Source organism: Manis javanica, chromosome 10, assembly GCF_040802235.1.
Source record: "Manis javanica isolate MJ-LG chromosome 10, MJ_LKY, whole genome shotgun sequence".
Taxonomy (NCBI): Eukaryota; Metazoa; Chordata; class Mammalia; order Pholidota; family Manidae; genus Manis; species Manis javanica.
Window position 1 is genome coordinate 87,457,227 of NC_133165.1, and position 22,893 is coordinate 87,480,119.

The 22,893-nt window shown below is 41.2% G+C and overlaps 1 protein-coding gene across 3 annotated transcripts in view; it reads right to left on the bottom strand.

The window, feature by feature from the left end:
- DIP2B (disco interacting protein 2 homolog B) overlaps nt 1-8,613 on the bottom strand; it is a 242,338-nt gene extending 233,725 nt beyond the window's left edge. For all 3 annotated transcript variants that reach the window (XM_036992561.2, XM_036992559.2, XM_036992557.2), the window contains exon 1: nt 8,384-8,613. In XM_036992561.2, the coding sequence (XP_036848456.1) occupies nt 8,384-8,483 (100 nt within the window). In that variant the 5' untranslated portion in view covers nt 8,484-8,613. The remainder of the gene's footprint in view (nt 1-8,383) is intronic.
- Nucleotides 8,614-22,893: the final 14,280 nt, after the last annotated feature.

Below are 22,893 nucleotides of genomic sequence, written 5' to 3' on the forward strand. Positions count from 1 at the left end.
TCCTAAGAAAAGTGGGGTCCAAGAGTTAAGACGGAAAAGAATTTTGCTAAAATTACTTGAAACATGATTCAAGGAGAAGCAGGCGGATGGCAGTATGGAACCACCACAGGATTTGGAGCCAAGGAGACTCGTGTTCCAACCCCAGCACGCTGTACTCTGAGGCTTCACATTCTTTAACAAGTCTCTGCAAAATGGAAATCACACACCTATCTTTAGGAATTGCTCAGATTACAAGTATATTTCGAAGACTTGCCCAAGGTCATTTACACAGTAAGCAGCAGAAACAGAACTCAACCCCATTCTAAATGACTCTTAAATCCAGTATTATTTCTCCTTTGTCTTTCATTTCAGTCACTGTTACTGGTAGAGGGAAAGGGAAAAACCAGGTTATGTACAACAGCAGGGTCAGGTCTGTGCACACTGCACTCCACTCAATCTCAGGTGCTTTTTCACTAAGTTCCCTCATCGTCAAGATAACAGGAGATATGTATTCAGCACATACTTACTGGCCAGGCAGGGTGTGTAAAGTGCTAAACACAGGGCCTATTACCTAATAAACATTCAATAATTGATCTTAACAGTCTTAAAAGAACTTAGGAAAGGCTGGCTTCTTACAGGAAATTGTGTAGAACAGAAGTTGACCAGGCAGAAAAAGGGGAAGGACAGACCAAAGTAGCCATTTCTCAGAGAGAGCCATGTTTACAAAGGCATGGAAGTAAAAAATGCACAGTCTTCCGGGAAGGGCAGGGCTCAGCACAGCTAGAGAGCAGAGTGAGAAGAACACGGAAGGCACGGGAGGTGAGGCAAAAAAGTCAGGCAAGTCTTGAGACACAGAGGGTGTTTAGATTTTATCCTGTGAATGGGGGAAGCCCATGAAAAACTGTAAACAGGGGAATGGACACAATTAGACCTATGCTGTAGAATGACTGCACCACTCCAGAATAGAGAATGGACACAGACATGTTAGGAGACTACTGCGACAGTCTTGGCAAGAGATGCTAAGAGCGTGAACAAAAACAGAAACAGTGTGAATGGAGGGCAGGAAGCAGAATCCACAGGACTTGGTGATCTATTAAGAGTTAAGAATAATCCCCAAGTTTTTGACCTAGGTAAGTGGACATTCTGAAGTTGGGAGTATTTGTGGAGCAGGTTGAAACAAGGAGTACAGATTTGGACTCACTAAGTTACAGTCATCTGGGGGGGACACAACAGGATGTCTGGAGCACAGGAGAGTCAGGCTAGAGATACAGACCAAGGAGCCATCGCACACCATTACTGCAGAAGTCCTGGGCACGGATGAGATTACTCAGCAACTATATGTGAAGTGAGATAGTGAGATGAAGACCAATGACAGATGTCAAGAACACCCACATGAGGAGTAAGAGAGCAAAATAGATGCCCAAGAGCACATAAAAAGGAACAGTTAGGGAGTGAAGGAGATGAGGCCATAAAAGCTAAGGAGGGAGAGAGTTTTATAAAGATTATTGTCCATAGTATTCTATGCTGCAGAGAAAAATCCTGCATCCAGTGGGTACTTTCCAGTCTGAAACTGGAAGTCACTGGTGGCCCTGGAAACATTCATTTCAGAGGACTGATGAGACAGAAGCAATGCACTGAGGAGAGAGCAAAGATAAGAGATAAGATGAAGGCAATGTAAGCTCCTAGAATCTATGAGCGGGAGAGAACGTGAGCACACGGGAGCAAGCAGATTCCAATACACGACTGTAGGAAGCTGCTTTTTTTTTTAAAGATGAAACTTCATCATATTTACAGGTTGAAGGGAAGGAGCCAAGAGTCAGTGTTAAGTGAGAGGCTGAAGAAAGGCGAACTGGACAAAGACAAACAGACTATGTGAATCAATGAAGTAAGATCCCAAGATTCCAGAAGAGGAGAAGGGATGAGACCGAGAATACAGTCAGAAGGATACACTGCAGAACAGGAGTGGGTAGTTGAGAAAAGAGGGAAGAAACGGATAAGACTGTGAGTCTTGAGGAAGGAAGTAGAGAATCTGGCTTTCCTTACAAACTAGTAAGAACGAAAAGTGGTAATATAGAGACTTGGTTCTTAACTTCACTTCACAGTCCTCTTTAAGAAACTGATGAAAGCTGTACATGCTACTCCCCAAAAGGCACAAAAGCACTCACACTCAAAATTGCACAGCGACTGCACAGAGCTCCCAGGTCCCACAGAGGCCCTGTATCCAAGAATTCTGTAGCTGTGACACTACGGAATTCCAAAATTATAGCCTCTTGTCTTCTATGATCTTGTTCGTGGAAGAGCATCACGTGGGAAAGAAACTTATTCATTAATAACAGAAAGATATGAAAAACTCTCACCTGAACCTCTATTATATAATCAATCACCAAAAAAGGCGGACTATCTGATGTGTCTAAAAGCACTAACTTGCGTTCTAGGGATAAAGCATACAGACCGTCCCTCCTTTTAGCAAACTTTAGAATTTGAAAACAATGAGCAACAAAGCCTTGGATTAGCAAAGGCTCTAGATAAAAGCAGTATTTTTAAAAGATGAAGGATCAAATCTAGAGCTGAAGGGAAAAAAATTGGACCCCTATGTTTAAAGATAGAGAACTGAACAAGGCTGGTGGTAAATGCAACTCAAAGGAAAAAGAGGATGCAAGAGAACTTTTGGAGGAGGAACTGAAAAGATTTGTTCACTAAGGAGAAAAGGAGGCCAAAGGAAAGAAAGACTCAAAAAAAGCGACTTGAAGGTTCTGAGCATCCACGTGCCTTTTCCAAGCTTGTAGATGCTAGAGTCTCAGAATCCATGTTTGAATTTCAGAGCTGCTTGCTCAGAAATGAACACATGCCAGATGCCTGTATGAAACGACCCAGATAGTCTTCTCTGCTCTCAACTGCTTGCAGGGACCCAACATGTGTTGAACGAAAGGTACAAGGTGCCGACGGGTGCAACTGGTGGCAGAGTGAAGTCTAGTTCTACTTTGAAAAAATACGCACGAAATTGATTCCATTCATCACTTCACATATAACTATGTTCTACTAAGTAACACATGGTATTAAAAAAACAGCCAAGCCACTAAGCAGCTATTCAGTATCCGTAAAAATAAAGATAACATGCACCCAGCACTCACTGCATGCCACACACTACACCCAGTTTCTCTTCTATCCTCACTTTCAATCCCCTTACAACTCTAATGAGGCTGTCAGTCCTGTTGCAAGGATTGAAGAACTAAAACCAGGGAGGTTACACAATCTGTTCAAGGTCACAGATCCAGTAAGTGACAGGCCAGAACATGGACCCAGGCCCACCAGATGCCAAAGCCTGTGCTTCTCAAATGCTTCCACAGCCCCCACCCCACGCCGAAATCAAACCCCTGAGACAGAGACTTTACATTTTGGTTCTAATCAAACTGGAGGGAACAAAAATGTATTTGATACAAGAAAGAAATAGTTGGGGAGTTCTTTAAAGAAGTGGAAGGTATGAATGATCTCTCTAGGAGCTTATAGTGAGGTGAAATGAAAAACAATTTGAATAATTAGAAAATATACAACTGGCAAATATGCTAGGCTGTTAAGCTGTAAGGTCTGAAGCAATGGTAGGTTTAGAAGGTAGTGCCTTCAGCTGAACTCTTAAGGAATTGGGAGAGATTCTGCAGACTAGCAGGAAGGAGCGTTTCAAAGAGCATTTCTGAATTAATCATGAGACAGGACCATGGAGAATGTAGTACTTATGATACATATATAGTGTGAAGGCCCTTTTAGACCATCATCTGAACTTGCAACCCTGAGGTGCTAATCCCTCCAGGAGCCCTTATATGGACTAGAAAAGAGGGTACCCATCAAGGGCTAGGCTAAGAATAATGGGTTAATGATTTCTCTTACTCGAAAATCCAGCTCGGTTCTAGGGGACTAGCAAACAAGAAGAGTAATTGTTCAAAATGCACACCATTCTGGGGCCCAAACAAGCGCAGTCCTGCACAGTAAGGTGAATCACCCTTTCTACAAATTTGTCTGTCACGTCTTCTGTGGAAATGCCCTCAAAGCCAGTGCATAAATCATCGCAATTTTTGACAGTCACAACAAAGATCAGCTTATAATCACTCCAATTTTTCTATCACAACTAGTTGTATTCCAAAAGAACATGAACCAGCTTTTCTTTATCTCACTCTAAGTAGACTATAAACTGAACCTCCACTCAAAGAATTAAAATTTCTGCCATAAGAATTTTCAAAGCAATGTGCCACAGGCTCTGACAGCAACTCCTAAAGAGAAGTTGTCACTTAAGAGGAGTGCAGCCTATCAGAAATATACACATGCAAGTGAGATCATTTAGATAATACCTGCTTTGGGTCATCTGAAAGCCAACACACTTGCTTTCCTCAATACTCCTAGGATAAGGTATGAGAGCTGCTTGCATGGGCTCTCCCAATAAAGGTGTAGCCTATGCATTTATGACTGCTCCGCACTGTGAGGGAAGCAGCCCACTCTGCCATTCTAGGTAAAGCAGGAGGGATCTAGCAATTTTCTGGCAGCTTCACTTTACCTGCACTCGTCTGAGACTGTGAAATATGATCTCTATCTCTTTTCCTCTTCAATTCCGCCACCACTCCGGAATTCCTTCAGCTCCTAGGAATTAGCCCTCTCTTTGCCCTCCGCCTCAAGGTGGACCCTGTACCACACTGAAGGACTGCAGACACATGGGGGGGGGGGACAAGAGAAAGGGAGGATGTTGACTGTTGGTTATGTTTGTGCTCAGAGAAGTGTTCCAACAAGAAAAGGGAGGATCCCTTCCTGTGCTATTTTGTCTTAACTGCCTTTCCAGTTGTCATCTTTGGACTGTTCTCATACACTGAGAGACTTGAACTCCTTCCGACAAGCCACAGAAGTACAGGATTTATGTCCCTCTTCCTTCACACTTATGACCGAACCGACCAGGCTCCATCAGAGGCCTCTCTCCAAGCCACACCATCCAAGCTTGTATTTATAGTACTCTGCTGTTTCTTTTCCACAACAAAGCAGACAACTTCCTCTTTTCTTAGAAGGCAGTCTCTGTAAAGAACTCTACCGTGGTCTCATGTACAGTTTTACTGGTAGTTTTAAGCGATTTCTCAACCAGATTCAGAGCACCTTGAAAGAAAGCTGACAGACCCTGTTCACCTCCCTATCCCCAGCACATAGCAGGCAGGCACAAAATTATTGTCTGCTGGATCAAGTAAGTGAATGACAGATTTGAAAGTGATTTCAGAAAGAGAATCAAAAGGACTATTTGGAATTGTGGCACACAACTGTTTTGTAGCACTTTCTTAGAATAAAAATTAGAGTTACTAACTTGCACAATAGCAGCAAAGATGTTCAAATCATTCGATGGTAACAGATACCATAATTACATGGCAACAGGATAATGGCACTTACTAGATGAGGAACTTTAAGCAAACACTTAACCTTTCTGAGTTTAAGTTCTCTCTTCTGTTAAAACACAAACGAAAAAGGTGGGAGAGGTGGTAGTGGTATCTATATTCTACCTAATCACAAAGTTGTAGTGAAGCTCAAATGACATAATGTGTATGTAAGAAGATCATTATGTATTATCAGATTTAAACAAATAATTCTCATCAATAGTGTTACTTTACATGCATACCCTTAACTAAAACATGAATCAGGTTCAGACAACAGAGCTTATTGTCAAACATAATAAACACAAATAATATATGTAGATCATGGAAAAAAATTTCAATCATTAGAATACTTGTGGAGACCTCCTACCTATTCAATTGGTCTAGAGAAAAGCTCTTGTGTGTGTGTAAGTTCAACTTTAAATGATTCTCCAGATAGTTCTGTTATTATGTGTAAGTCAATTTTAAATGATTCTCCAGACAGTTTCGGGCTATTCCTTTTTGGTGCAGAGGCAGAAAGCTTTCCCCACCAAGTCCATGGTGAACTGGCTGGAGCACCAGGCTGTGCAGCGTGCTCCTCAGTGGACAGCCCAAGGAGGCGCGGACCTGCTTTTCTGCACAGAGCAACCTCATCTATGACCAAAGCCCACAGCTGAAGACCCAGGAAAGCACGAAGGCAAGTCTTTAACAGTACACAGCTCGGACCATCGCTATCATCAGGACCAACTATGGCCTGCACCTAAGAAAATGAATAACATCAAGGAATGAGCACACCAAAGGCAGCAACACATATGAAACACATAGTTAAAAGCACCTTTTCTTAAAGGGAAAAAAGAACTTTTGTCAGAGCTGTTAACTGTAGAGAAAATGTAAAACAAAAAGTTCCTGCAGAACATGCTACAGACATCACAGGTAACACCATGCTACAGACTTGGGGGTTGCTGGGTTGTTTTACCCACACCTGAATGCCTAAAAATGCCCACCTACTCCTCCAGTCACCATCCTCTGTACTTCAAGAGAAAAAGACAGATGGCCAAGATGCTGACACCGCAGGCTCAAGGTTTTGCAACTTATTTTTTCCACTTATCACTGCTCAAACACATGACATACAGGACAACGCAGTATAAATTTATAGGAAACGAATTCCAACTAGGTCATATGCTAATCAGAACAATCCTGCACTGGGATAGCAAACCATGTACTTGTCCTTAAAATGTTTGAACCTTGGCAGCCACAGCTTGGAGGAGTTTCTCACACCTTTCTTTAGGAGAGAAAGGTGAGTTAATCAGTGTGACTCCTAGAAACAGTTCCTGGGAATCATCTCTAGAAACACCCAGAGAAGTGAACAATAATCAGCTGGAAGCGGATACACTAAGAATAAGGAATTTCCACGACTTCCCTCTCCATGTACAAGCAACCAACTCCTATTTTTAATCTCCCTTCTGAGGTGAACATCCAGCCTATCTAAACCTCCCTCTTTCTGGCTAATCAAAGATTGCTGATCTGTTCCCATCAAGTAACTGTTTTAAAAGGCAGGTTTGAATGAAGTCATTACAGATTTAACAGCAATGCTTTAAGAGAAGAATGAGATATCCTGAGAGGCAAAACCCGTGATAATCCCTGAAACACTTCACCGCCATCGATTCAGGGGCGGTTCACACTTCACATCCACCGCCATCGATTCAGGGGACTGGCCAAGAATAACTTCCCAACTGATTAATTGAAAAATAATATGTTGGTAATTAAGTGCAAGTGACAACAGCACCTCCTTATACATTAGGAAAAAGTATATTAGGTAAAAGTAATTATTTCCTTCTATGTCCAACTGGATTTGTAACACTCAAATCTACTCTAGTTTTTCATTGTAAAGGACTGCAGGCTGGGGGAGTTTCTGCCTTGGTAAGTCAACAAAAAGTCAGTTCTCCTGGGAACTTGTCACATTCTTCTTTTTCCAATCAACAATTCTCAATCCACTTGAAAAATGCCAGTGAAGTTCCTTTAGCAAGGAACTCAAAAAGAATATGCAACTCTGGGGACACCACCACAGTACTGACATCAAGCTTGGAGAAAATGCTGCTTTTGTTTGAGGCAGCCTCGGATGAAAACAGGGACTTTATGGAGAACTGATCACAACTGCACAAGAAGCCTAATCACATGCCCACTATAGGGCAATGTTTCTCATTGTTGTCCAAGGGACTTCTCTAATAACAGTGGCTTGATTTATTTATCCTTTTAGTTCTCAAAATAAATCCAACCCTCCTTGTACCAATCCATTGTCAAAAAAGGGGGGGGCTGCTGCCAGGATTTACCGGTGGCCACCTATCCCCTCTTCAAAGACTCCAAAAGGCGATCAGATCGGAAAGGAAAATTCAGCCCGAATACAGGCACCAGGGAGAAAAAAACCTTATCACAAAGATGGTCTAAAAGCAGCACCGTGTGTGTCTCTCCGGGCAAATGCCCACTGCTTCTAATCTCCCCAGGACCCTCAACGGCCCACCCCGCTTCTCTCTCACTCCTGTCACTGGGGAAGCATCTCGCATTGTTCAAGAGAATGAAGAAGAATGTTGAGGATTTCCCATGTGTCTTTTTCCCTTTTTCTGAAGCGGGGGAAGGGGCGAGGGGCGCAGGAACAGGCGTGGGCCCGCCCCTGGAGAGGGTAGAGGGGTGCAGCAGAAAGCTGTCAGCCGCCCGGCTCGCAGCTTCACCCCGCCCCCGCCATGCCCGGGCACGGGCAGCAGGACGCTTTGTCTCGCTCGGGGAGCGCAGGGCGGCCGGGCCCAGGAGGACCTCTCCCCCGAGCCCCTGCTCACGCCCTCCCCGAGGACACGGTGGGCGACCCGGGAAACCCACTCCTCGGGGCGGGAGGGGGCGGAAGAGGCCCTCCGGGGCCCGGGCCAGGTTTCCGGCGCCCCCCGCCCCTCTCACCCGCACGGCCCCCAGGGCGCGCGGCCAGGACCTGGTTCCCGCGAGCTGCGGCGGCGCCCGGCGCCCGCTCCCCGCCCGGCGCCTACCCTCCGAGAGCTCCAGCTCCAGCTCCGCCAACTGCGCCCGCACCTCGGGCGGCAACGCCGCCGCAGCGGCCGGCGTGGGCTCCAGGCCTCGCTCCGCCATCCGGGATCCGCCAGCCACACTCCGGAAGACACGAGAGGGGGCCGAAGGAGGGACGGACTGACGCGGACCCACACCCCGGCTACAGAATCCGGCTCCGGCCGCCGAGAGCCGCCAACACCGCCGCCGCCGCCGCCATGACAAGGGTCACGTGATAGCGGCGGCCCCGCCCCCAGGCCGAGGGCGCCCCGCCTCCGCAGCCCAACCCGCTGAGGACTCGCGGGCCTACGACGCCCTCTACTGAGCGCTTCCTGGAACGACGAGCCCAAACGCGGCACCCGTATTCTCCGACGCGGTACGGGCTCCTCGGGTGGATGTCAGTTGTGGACAAGCAGCGTTTATTTTTTAAGAACTCACAAACAAGGAGTTTTTGGCGGCCGGACTTTACTTTTCTCCAGTTCCCTTCACCTAGGAATATGTGCCTTTCTCTCGTCCCTTCCTTAATTTTCCCTTGATTGACACCTACCCATTTGTAAGGACCTGAACACAGGCCACTTCTTTTACGTGGGCTTCATGGTCCCCTTTGCCAGGAGTTCTTTGTTTCTGTTTCAGTTATAGCATTTAAAACGACAGACACAAAATCTGCTTCCTCATGCGGAGACTTCTAACAACTTACAAGAGGGAATTTTTTTTTTTGTTATCATTAATCTACAATTACATGAAGGACATTATGTTTACTAGGCTCCCCCCTTCACAAAGTCCCCCCCACATACCCCTTCACAGTCACTGTCCATCAGCGTAGTAAGATGCTGTAAAATCACTACTTGTCTTCTCCGTGTTGCATAGCCCTCCCCATGCCCCCCACATACTATATATGCTAATCATAATGCCCCCTTTCTTTTTCCCCACCCTTATTCCTCCCTTCCCACCCATCCTCCCCAGTTCCTTTCCCTTTGGTAACTGTTAGTCCATTCTTGGGTTCTGTGATGCTGCTGCTGTTTTGTTCCTTCAGTTTTCCTTTGTTCTTATATTCCACAGATGAGTGAAATAATTTGGTACTTGTCTTTCTCTGCCAAGGGGATTTTTCTTTTATTAAGGTATCATTGACATACACTCTTATGAAGGTTTCACAAGAAAAACAATGTGGTTATTACATTCACCCTTATTATCGACTCCCCACCCCATACCCCATTGCAGTCACTGCCCATCAGTGTAGTAAGATGCCACAGAGTCCCTATTTGTCTTCTCTGAGCTACACTGTTTTCCCCATGACCGCACACACACCCTGTCTGCCAATCATGATACCCCACAATCCCCTTCTCCTTCCCTCCCCACCTGTTCTTCTCCACCCTCCCCTTTGGTAACCACTACTCCCCTCTTGGAGTCTGTGAGTCTGCTGCTATCTCGTTCCTTCAGTTTTGCTTTGTTGTTATACTCCACATATGAGTGAAATTGTTTGGTATTTGTCTTTCTCCACCTGACTTATTTCACTGAGTTTAATAAATACCCTCTAGCTCCATCCATGTTGTTGTAAATGGTAGTATTTGTTTCTTTCTTATGGCTGAATAGTATTCCATTGTGTATATGTACCACATCTTCTTTATCCATTCATCTACTGATGGACACTTAGGTTGCTTCCATTTCTTGGCTATTGTAAATAGTGCTGCGATAAACATAGGGGTGCATCTGTCTTTTTTTAATCTGAGAAGTAGTTTTCTTTGGGTAAATTCCTAGAAGTGGAATTCCCAGGTCAAATGGTGTTTCTATTTTTAGCTTTTTGAGGAACCTCCATACTGCTTTCCACAGTGGTTGAACTAATTTACATTCCCACCAGCAGTGTAGGAGGGTTCCCCTTTCTCTGCATCCTGGCCAGCAGGGATCTTATTTTTTTTAGCCTCTACAGTGCATGACTTAATAGACGCCCCATAATATTAGTATTTTAATTCAGTGTAATGAGGACCCAAACATTTGTCTTTTTACCAGGAATTACTGGGCAGACACTTTACACTGTCATTCATATTCTTTCTTTAATAATCTTGAATCTTTTTTTAATACCAAAGCACCCCTTCACAATTTGAGGAATTCCAGTGTTTTCACTTCACTTCCATGCGATCCAAAATCAGTCCTTTGAGAGAAAGAGCCTCAACATCCACTCACTACGAGTTTCTAGTTTATTTGTTCATGGGCCCAAAAAAATCTTTTTTTTTAAGTTGAGAAAAGAATTTCAGCATGAAAAAAGAAAGGTGACATCATGGCTGATTGAGGGGTAGACTTTGAAATTTCCTTTTAAGTGCAACAACATGAGGAGAATCTGCAGGAATGTCTTTATGTGTCTTCTGGTACATGAGAACTGTTGTAGCATTTGTTTTTTTTAAGGCTGCAAATCCATCAACATTCTTCCCATCAAAAAGTAAAGTCTGTGTCCCTTCCCCTGAACCAAAATGGGCTTCTGACTTCTTTGACCAAGAGACGGTGGCACAAGTGACATTATGTAACATCTGAGGTTAGATCCTACAGAGCCCTTTAGCTTCCCCTGGTTCTCCTGGAATTACTCCTCCTCAGAGAACCCCTCTTAGGATCCCACCTCCCAGGGCACTCTCTCTGAGACCCCAGTGGCCAAGCAGGGAGGGGACCATATGGAAGGCCATGTGAGGTGCTCTGCCCAACCGCCTCAGCCAACCCAGTCTGTTAGTCATCCTAGCCCCAGCGTGAAGAAGCCTCCAGATAATTCCAGCCCCCAGACATTTGAATCTTCCCAGCTGAGGTTCCAAACAATGTGAAGTAATGACAGCCCATCCCTGTTGTGCTCTGTCCAAATTCCTGTGAACATAATAAAATGATCATCCTTTCATGCCTCCTAAGTTTGGGGTGGTTTGTTACATAGCAATAGACTGCCACAAGAAAGGCCCTAGCAGGCGTTCTTTACCCTCCCATCATATCTTCCCCCCTTTTTCCTTGTCAGTAGACCACACCAACCCCTCCTGAGGCCAAATACACCACACACTCACTGTTCTGCCTCCTTATATGCGTGATCCACTGAGGGAACTATTGGAAGGGAGTGTCTGAGGAGGCTTTTCCTCCCTGAAGGGAGATGCATGAGAAGAAAATGTCCTTTCACTTCCTTCCAGTCTTTGGATATTGTCCTGTACACGGCATCAGCAGTCATCTTGCAGTCGTGAAGGGAAAGCTAAGAGAAGTACAGAGACATTACCTAGAACCAGACAGAATCAGTCTGTTAAAATAGCGAATCCTGGAACCGCTTACATTGGACTTCTCCTCCTTGTTATATGAGAAAATAGGTTTAAACCTCCTTTAGATGAATATTCTGCTGTTTACAGCTCATAGCTTCCTGTCTAATACTGAATTTATTACTCATAGTAGGATTATTATAGGCAAGCAAAACGTGAAATGGCCAAGGGAGATTGCGAAATGTCTAGTAAACTATTATGCCCAGATCATGTGTAGATGGAGTTGTTTTGCTGGAGGAAATTATCAGAAAAATTAAGGATTTGGGGGGTAGGTTTACTACTTGTTGTGGCTTTCAGTCAATTCATACAACAGATGAACAGTCTGAAGATGTTCCAACTGAGGACAGGGGTTGAAGTTTGGCTTTTCTAAGATTTTCAGACTGCAGTCCAGGTAAACAGGGATGGCAGAATGGAGCTTTGATATGACTTGGGAAAGCCATCTTCTATGTCCAAGTTGTATAGCTAGGATAAACACAAACAATAAATGAAAGTTTTAACAGGTGATAAGATTGAAAAGATTGGGCCTCAGACTTCTAAAGAACTTTAGGACCTTTCATTAAACAGTCTTTGTCTGATAAAAGAGGTAAATTTGGTAATACATACAAGCGTGGCAGGAAAGATTAAATTAAGGGAGGTCTTCTCCCCCTAAGGCCATTATCTTCATGTTGTCTCAAGGAAGAGACCTTTAAACTAAAGGAAAAGGGGATATTTGCTGAGTATAGGGACAAGGGACAAGAGGCCAAAATTCTCAGGCTTGATGACTGATTAGTGCTGTCCAATAAAAATACAAGATGAGCCACATGTATAATGCTAAATTTTCTAGTAGCTACATTAAAAAGTAAAAAGTAACAGCACCTCTCAATTCAGACTACATTTCAAGTGTTGCATAATGGCTACCTATTGGAGAGCACATGTCTGGGCATGTTCTTTACCTGCTTTATTAGCATATAGCATTGGATGGAGTAAACAGTCCAGAAGTCCAGTAAGTTTTGCAGCAAATGTATTGGCAAAGACACCGTAAACCTGGCTTTAACTGCCTCTAATCGTTCGCCACTTCAAGCAGTCCCTAAACTGCTCCAACTCCTACCAACAGGAAAACAGCTGTCACAGCCCTGCCGCCCCTGAGGAGGACAGAGACCCAGTGTCTGTATTAGGGCGACTGACTGTGTCAGTGAAGGACAGAGGATGACTACGACTACGACGCTTGCAGAGATCGTAAATGAGGCTGGCAGACTAGCTAACACATTTCCTCCACTTACAGAATAGGGCATCCTCGCTAGTCCTGTCAGGCTACTGGTAGGTTGTTGCAGTAGCTCTGCCTGCCACCGTATGCACTACCTTTCGGGGACTCCTCCTGCACAGTGGGTTTGATCACATGCCCTGCTTGGCCAATGAGTCAGTGGCAAACACCACTCGGAGACTTGGAAAGTGCACTGGGGCTTGACCCCTCTCTTTCTGCTTTTGGAAATTTATGTAGATAGGCTCTCATGTGTACCCCTAAACTGCATACTAGGAAAATTTTGGTTGCATAAAACCTACCTACAATCAAACTATGTAAGAAAGCCCTGTATAAACTGGAAGACAATGCACAAAGGAAAAGCTTTTGTGAGATAAACCACCATTTTAAGATTAACGTGGAGATTTATTTCTATGTTCTTAAGTCCATCTGAAACCACAGGAGAAGCAGAAGCATACAATAGGCTCTCTTCAACTTAGGAAGGTTTGGAAAAATATTAAGATTTTCCTAACTGTGTTGTGACATGTTACTGGGGGAGGTTGAAGTGTGCTTTAAAATGAAAAGCGTCTTTTCTATGATCTTAAGTGAAAGACTAGCAGGCAGTAGAAAAATAGGATAAACCAGCTGAGCCCTTTAAAGTCTAAAATTCAACAACTTTGTACACCTCCAGTCCCATTTATGGCCATAGCTGCTGCACCAACAGCTGTAGACTGAGGTCACAGATGAGACCAGTGTATTCAATTTTTCTATTTCTAGCTTAATGCAGCATGTGATGAGTGCCTAACAAGAGGTTAAAAAAAAAAGACCATTTCTATTTGGAGGAATATACCTTTCTTTATTTGGAGGAAATAATATAAAGGCAGATAGCAACCTAGACAAAATTACATAGAAAATTCTAATTTTTTAAAAATTACAGGGAAGAAGACAAAAATCTCCCATGCAGAAGAATGCCAGGTAGCTTAGGTAACTCCTGCCTTCTATGACTTGGAGCTTAGCTTCTCAGCACTGGAGTCTATTGGGTGACTGGATTCCAAAGTGTAGACTATGGAAAGAGGAAGCAAAAAGTAACTTTACATTAGCAAAACCTGGCATGCACTCTCTCAGCCAGGTGATCCAAGTTAATACCGCAGGAGTAAGTCATATTGAGAGTATGAACCCTTGATGTGATGGGATGAAAATGGCACTTCACTTCTGTGGTCTTTCTCTCCCAAACTCAGAACTCCAATCTAACAGTGAGAAAAAATCCCAAACGGAGAGAAATTCTACAAAGTATACGACCAACCCTCCTCAAAAGTATGACAGTCATCAAAAACAACACAAACATAAGTCTAAGAAACTGTTACAGACCAAAAGAACATAAGGAGACATGATGACAAATAATGTGGGATCTGGATGGGATCCTGGAACAGAGAAAGGACATTAGAGAGACACTAATGGAATCTAATAAACTGAATTTGGTTAATAGCATGTACCAATGCTGGCTCCTTAGTTTTGACAAATGTACTATAGAAATGTTACGATGTTAGCAATAGTGAAACTGGATGAAGGGTATACAGAAACACTCTGTACTACCTTTGTAACTTTTCAGTAAATTTAAAGCTAAAAGTGTTCATTTAAAATAAAGAAAAACTCAAGGAAAAGTGATAAAAAAAACTCCCAACATAAAGTTAAATGTAAGGAGTAATGTAACAAACACTTGCATACTTATTACACTGCTTAAGGAATATTAACATTTATGTCTTATTTTTTATAAGAAAAATATTTAGAGTTTAAGTCTCTGTGAACCCTTGACCCCCCATTTTATACGTTTACAACATGCATAAATAAGTTATACAAATGTACATTTTCTTCTGCCTATTTATAGGCAGAGCATCATATTGTATATATCTTACTTAGCTGGTATAGTTCTAGATGATTCATTTCAACTGCTTATTGGTATTCTATTGTAAGACTTTGTTGTAATTTATCCCCGTTGGATATTTAGGATTTGGGGTTTTGTTTTGCTTTTTGTTAATATGGAGTTGCAAGAACTTTCTTGTCTACATCTTCTTGAGTACCTTTGTGAGGATTTCTTGGGTCTACCTAGGACTTTGAGTTTGATCACCTTTACCTGCACTACATATTACCAAATGCCTTTCCAAAGTAGTAGCAGCCAATACTCCTACCAGAAATGTATGAGTGTTCCCAATGCTCATCACCTTACTGCGCTTGGTGCTATCATACTATTAAAATGTTTCCAGTATGATGAATATCAAATGATATCTTGTTTTCAGATACAATTTGTATTTCCCTGGTTACTAGAGATGCTCAGTTTGTTTATTAGCTTTTGAGTTCCCACATCAGTGAATTGCCCTTTACAGCAGCCCTTTTTGTTTGGATTATTTTTTTCCTATTTTATTGTAGTGTGGATAAAGTGAAGGTTCCTATGGCCAGGATTGTCACCTGACCCTGGTCGGCTAGCTCACTACACACGAGTGGGCAATACATCACTATTGACTCTCTATACAAAGAGCTCTGCCCAGTGCTCTGGGCGACCAACATGGTGGCATGGCTGCAAGGCTGCAGGAGGGCAGAGATGAGACTGAAGTGGTGCCAGCGCTGAGGAAAGACACTGAGACGGCTGCGGGGGCAGAGAGGCCCAGAGGCAGAGACCGGCTTGCTGCATGCAGACTCACTGTGAGTGGACAGGATTCTAGTGATTGGCCTGCCACCATGGGAATGACGTTGGGTATAAAGTCTTTCACCCCAAGAACGTTCCATTGTCATTTTTTGGCCTCATTGAATCCATAGTGAACTTGCCTGGGGCTGAAACCCATTGGCGAGACATATAGCAATCTTTTTATAATATGAATCCTCCATATGGAAAAATGCACAATAGTTATTTCTGGTCTGCGTCTTTTTAGTTTGTTGTTGTTTTACTTCAGCTATGTTTTCTTGTTATACAAAAGTTTTAATGCAGTCATTTTTATTAATCTTTTTCTTCATGGTTTTTACATTTTTTATACCTTAAGAAATGTTTCCCTACTTCAGTGTTAAAGACATCCCACGTAGTCTTCTAAATGTTTTCACATTTAGGTCTTTAGATACTTGTATGATGTAAGACTATTTCATTCCAGTTCATTAACTCATTGTCCCAGTACTGATTAAGAATTTTAGCTTTTCTTTGCTGATTTGAAATACCACTGTGCCAAAAATCGAGTTCTGTTTATGCATAAGTGAATTTCTGATGCTCTCTATTGTACCACTGGTCTATTTGTCTAGTCCAGTAAATTCTCAAACGCTAGTGTGCCATCAGTCACCTCAAGAACACTTTTTTACTGAGCAGAGCTAAGTTGGGGCTCCTAAATTTGCATTTCTGACAAGTTCCCAGGTGATCTTGATAGTGCTGGTCTGTGGACCACACTTTGAGAACCCTTGGTTTAGGCTTTGTACTGATAGACCTCAGCTTGCTGCTGCTTTCAAAAGTGGATGATAAAAAACAGAAGAATTTAGCAATTCTTGACCTTCCATAAGAATTTTGGGCTCAACCTGTCAAGGTCCATAAAAAGTTAACACTGCTGGGATTATAATTGGAATTGATTTGAACTTATAATTAAGGAGAAACTGACATCTTTTCAGTGGAGTCTTCTCATCTGTGAAATACTATATTCTTTTAATATACTCATTATTTTATGTCCTTTAATAAAATTAAAAACTTTTTTCCATAAATGTCTTACAGAGCATTTGCTCATCATTCCTAAGTATTTTAAAGAAATCATTGCTATTACGGAGTTGCAAGAATTAAAAAAAAAATTGTATTTTTAAATTGGTTACCAGTAGGTAGGAAAACTGATTTTCCCCAAGTTTTAGCCCAATTAGTTACTAACCAAGTTTTGGTGTCCTGTGTTATATATATCTAGATAATAATTAGAAATTAGAAAGCTATTTTGTGCATAGCTCTTACATCCTGCAACCTTGTGATTTCTTAATTCTATTAAGTTTTTTGGGGGTTTCTCTTGAATTTTTCATATAGCTAATCAATGTCTGCAAATAATGACAATTTCTTCCTTTCCAAATTTTTTGCCTTAGTACATTGGAATAGATCAATGAATAAAGCAGTGGTGGGGGCATCTACTCCTACCTAATGAGAATGTGTCTGAAGTTTTGCAATTAAGCATTATGTGATACTCTAGACTTTGAGAGATACTTTTCTCACCTTAAGGATATTTCCTTCTATTCTTAGCTTGAGAGTTTTTACTGAGTTATACATTTTGCTACATCTACATAGCACTTTCGTACCAATTCTTGCATTATTTTTATTTAATTCTGTTAATACATTTTCCTATTGAACCTCCCTTACATTCTTGAGATAAACCCTGGTTACTAAGGACCTTTTAAAAACTTTTACTAATTAATTGAATTTGTTAACATTTATTAGGCTTTCTAAAAATATATGTTCATTAAAAGAAACATTATCAATTGTTGCTGTGGAACTTGATAGAACTAAGGGATTTCTTGAATGTCCTCCCAGAAGATGGTACTGCAGCATTTTTCTTTCTATATCTTCTTCACTGCAATTGAAAGAAATCATTGACTAGAAAGTTCATAGAGCATAAAAGAAATACCAAGAAAATAAACACGTGGAAGTAGAGGCTATACTTACATAACTTTAAAAGACTGTTTTGTTTTTTGTTTTTTGTTTTTTTTGGGGGGGTAAAAGGGTTAATACCAAGCTTTATTTTCAGAGTGGCAGGTTGAGCACCAGAATCACATCTGCATCCAGGTAGTCTGCAATCCATCTCTGTCTCTGCCTCCAGGAGCTGGGCAGAGCACTGGGCGGAGCTCTTTATATAGCAACACAGAGAATCATGGCTCATTGCTAACACATGTGTAAGCACAAGCCTACACAGTACCAATTACATAACTGCACATGAACAGTGGGAAAGTAGATTAGGGTCAAGTGAGGATCATGGCCATGGGAACTTCCATTTTCCCTACAACCCCTCCAGGATTCTTGCCTCACAATCTATGCACCCTGCATCTTCCACAATGGTCCCTGTGTGAGAAAGCTGGAACCTTGTAACAAAAAATATAATACCTGTCCTCAAGCCTGAGGAGATCAATTGTCACCAAGTGGTCATTCCAGCTGTATTTAAACCAGTTCTGGTTCACGATTCACATTTTCCATGGGAGGCCAGTAGTGAAACTGATAGGGAGCTCTTTGCACACCCAGCAAGCAGATTTGCTAGGGTGTGTACCCAATCCACAAAGACATTGGAGGAGATTAACCTTAAGGGCAATAAGACACGTTTTAATGACACCAACATAGGCAAATCTTGTCCATCAGGTAGGATGCATGCAAGAGAGTGGTCCTGTGATAGGACTATGGCAGGAAGGGGGTCCCATCCAGGTCTAGTATGCCATACCTTTACCCCTCTCCTTGTGGGGTTACTGGAGGTCTATGTATATAGGGCTACTGGAGGTGTATGCACTGGCTATAATGATAAAACAAAACTGTCCCATAAGATGCTCTTACCTTCCAGCCATTTAGGATACACTACCATGATCCATGGGGGCCACTCTGCCATTACTCCAGGAACATACAGGAGGCCAGCCTCCAGGCCTTGTCTCCAAAGTGCCAGGAGGACCAGACATTGCTAGTCCATGTGTCAAAATACCCAAGGCCACATACACTGAATGGATTAAGACTGTTTTTTAATGGGAGAATATACTCAAACATTTATGGATGAAATGGTATGCCTGAGATTTGCTTCATAATAACCTATGAGGGGTGGCGTGGGAAGAAGGAGTATAGGTGAAATAATATTATGAGATCATAATGGAAGTTGGGTGATAGGAGTATGCAGGCTGATAATGCTATTCTACTTTTGCACATATTTTTAAATTTCCATATCTAAAGTTTTTAAGTACAAAGAAATGATTTTATTTTTTGCATACAGTCATAGCTTTGTGATCTTAACCTTTTTATTTTATCTAATATTAATGTATACACATAGGAGAAAGGGTACTCCAAAACATGAACCTAAAGAGCAATTTTTACTAAAAGTCTCATAATTATAGTAGTGGAAAAATTAGAAATATTGTCCACCCAGAAGTCTAAGAGAATCAACTAAAATACCATCATATTGAGTTAATATAACATGTTAGGCACTGTTTAGATGGTAGGGATACAGTGTTTGGAAAATGTCCATACTATCATAGAGCTTATGGCCTAGTTCTATCAGAAATATTACGAGAGCTTTCTAAAGTGGCTTAAGATGAGATCAATGTATAAAAATAAATAACTTTCCTGTCTTACAGCAATAGTCAATTGTAAGAAAAATCCATTTACAGGTACAGCAAAACAAAAATAGTGATAAACCTAGTAAGAAATGTATAGGACCTATATGAAGAAAACTATAAAAGCTAACTGAATGATTAAAAAAAAAAAAAGACAATGATGAGGACATAAATAATAGTTACTTATTCCCAGATGCGAAGACTTTGTATAATATACTAAAACTCCAAAAATTAAGCTATAAAAATCCATGCAAACTTTATCAAAGTCTTATTGTAATTTCCTAAACCAAAATTTGACAAGCAGATTCTGAAATTTAAATAGAAGGTAAGATTTTCAAGGAAAGTCAAGAAAATTAAAAATCAAAATTTAGAAGGGGAATTTGTCTGACTGGATTTCAGAACACACTAAAAAGCTACAGGACTCAAAACCAAAAAGTCATGAATGAATATTGACTGATCTATGTAAAAATTAAGTCTGAATGATTAAAGATAAGACAAATATGCATGCTTTTTAGTGGCAAGAGTCAATAATTTTTTGTAGAGTCAGTCCTTCCCAAATTTCCCATAACTTGTAATGCAACATCCATAGAAACCCCAAGAGAATTTTTTAAAGCAAAATGTTAGGTGATCCTAAAGTTCATATTAAAGAAAAAAATTCACAATAGCCAGACATTCTACCAAAAACAATCAAGGGATCAATTTGCATTTTCAAATAACAAAATATACTAGGAAACTATATGAGTTAAAATAGGATGTTATTAGTGCAGGAATAGAATAAAAGAAATTTGATAAATATTTCGAAACAGGCTTAATCATTCAACAAATTGTTTTCAAACAAATTACTATTTAGAAAAAATATGTCAAATATTTTTCATAATGCACCAGAATAAACTGAATTTATTTAAAGGCTATAATTTAAAAAGCAAAATTATTGAAGTATTCGAAGAAAATAGAGGAAAAAATATTTAGTAACTTCAAGAGCAAGTCATACAGGAAAGGGTTGATAGATATGGCCTCAAAAACAACTAAAAATATGACACCATATATGAGTTAACATTAAAAAATTATGAGTTAGAATATATTTCTAGTATATTTAAGACAATGAAATATCCAGAACATAAGAGCCCCACCAGTAAACAACAAAATATGACAACCTAATGGAAATATAATAATAAATGGTGAATAAAAATATGAAAAGATTTAAAAACTCGCCAGAAATTAAGGAACTATAATTTTAGCAATAACAGATAAGAGATACCTGAGTGATACACAGATGCTGGGAGTATCACATCTCTTGCTCTCTGGGGATTATAAATTCTGAGATCATAAAAGCCCAGAATGCCTGCGGGTGATTTGCCCTGTTGTGTGAAAGATTTGCTACGTGGACACTGAAGAAGAGAATTATGCCCTCACCGGGAAGTTGCTGCAAGAACCCTGTAAACATATAGCTGCTACTGGCTGATGTTTCCTGCCACATGGAGAGAGCCCCCTTAAGATGCCAACAGCGTGTAGACAGATGGCTTGGGAGGGAACATCGGTAGGGGGTGTGGAGGAAAGGCAAGAGAGGAGAGAGAGGGGCTGGAGGAAGATTATGCACTTGGATCCAGCCCCACCACTGAACATTTAGAATAGGCCACTGGCTTCTCTGCTTTCTTTCCTCTTTTCAGCCGTGTTGTTAGCAGGATTCCATTCACAGTCTATTGAATCAGTTGGGTAATGGTTACCAGTAACTGCCCAATTGTCCAAATCCAGTGGACTCTTCAGTCCTCTCATATAAGTGGGCATTTATCTTGAACACTACATCTTGAAATTTTCTCCTTTAATATCTCTTTCTCTGGCTTCTCATATCAGAACATTTAATGCCAGTATCGTCTGGGACCTCCTTGTTCTCTACCTAGCTTTCATATTTTTAAAAATTGTTTTTATTTGGAAACATTTCCGAGGTCAGCGAATTGTATCTGTACACCCATCTCACCACCTGTTTCCACTTCAGAACTTTAAAAAACATTATAGGTACATTTGAAGGTCTTATACATGCATCCCTAATGTTACTCACCTCCCTTTCCTCTTCCCCAAAGACAGTTATTTAAAAGGTAGCCATCATCTTGCAGCTGGTATTTCCAGGCATATTAGTACTTTTTAATGTTTTTTTACTAGATGGGCCATAAACTATAAATGGTAATTTTAAAACTATAAATAAGTTATCAAACTCTAAATGTCAATTTAACTTGCTCCTTTAACATTCTTTAGACACATAAAGAGATATCCCAGTTCATCTATTTAAATGACATTTAGTTCTTCAGCATAATACATGCTGTAATTATTTTGATGGACACTTTTTTCCTCTTCTCATTGTTAAAAAACAAAACTGCAACATTCCTGTAGTCCCAATGAATAAAGTTCAGTAGTTCTCCCAGGGTATATAACCTATAAGTGGAATCGTGATTTTGTAAGGTATGCTTCATCATCACTTTTTCTAAATACTAAATACAGCCAAATAGCTTTCCATAGCAGCATGAGAACTGGTGTTTCTTCCCATCCTTGGAAAACATGGGTATTGGCTTTTTGTGTGTGCCAATTTTGACATTTCCAGGGTTCTGTACTTAAACCTCCTCATTCTGTAACCTTTTCCTTATCTTACTCTGATTTGTCAGGTTACTTATAGACATTCCTCACGGGCATCCTAAAATCTTTCCTTCATTCTCACATCCAGTCAGATACCAACTCCTGTCCATTGTACTTTAAAATCATGTATATCTGCCCCTTTCCTCTCCATCTGGTTAGTTTCTTTTTGCTGCTATAACAAATTACCACAAATTTAGTAGTTTAGAACAACACACATTTATTATAGTTCTGGAGGTCAGAAATCTTGTCTTATGGGGTTAAAATCAAGATGTTGCCTGGGCTGGTTTCTTCTGGAGGATCCCTGAGAGAATCTCTTCCGTCTCTTCCCACTTCCGGAGACTGATGGCATTTCTTGGTTCATGGATGCATCACTTTAATTTTCCATCATTCCACCTCCTACTACTGACTCTCATCTCCTCCCTCCCTCTTATGATTACCTTTGTGATTATATTGGGCCCACCTGGATAATCCCATTTAGACAGCCTTAATCACACCTCCAAAATCTCTTTTGCTATATAAAGTAACTTTCAAAGATTCTGGGGACAAGGATGGGACATCTTTGTGGGAGAGAATTACTCATCCTGTCATATCATCTTAACTGCTGCTCCCGTAACCAACCACCTCTCACCTGAACAACTCCCAAACTATTTACATAGCCACCAGAGTTGTTCTCAATTTCAAATCTAACCATAATCCTCTGTTTGAAGACTTCCAGTGCTTCACCATTCCCTAAATAATGAAGAACTAATTTTCTTAGCATGAGGGGTATCATGACTTGACACAAAAGAAATTCAACTTTTCTCTTGCCATTCTCTATCAAAAACCTATGCTCCACCCACTCCAAAAGTGTTGTTTGCCATACTGCCGTGCCTCCTTACTTTTTTCCTTACACTTTGCCAGTATGCTGCCCATTCCTTTGCCTACCCAGCTGACCTATATGGATCAAGACTCAACTTAAAAGTTAATGCTTTCCCCCACAAGGAGGGCTGACCACTATTTCCACTGTAGTCCTAATACTATAAAAGCATTCAAAACACTTTATATCAATACTTTGGCTTGCAGTGCTCGACTCTGCCATTACTAA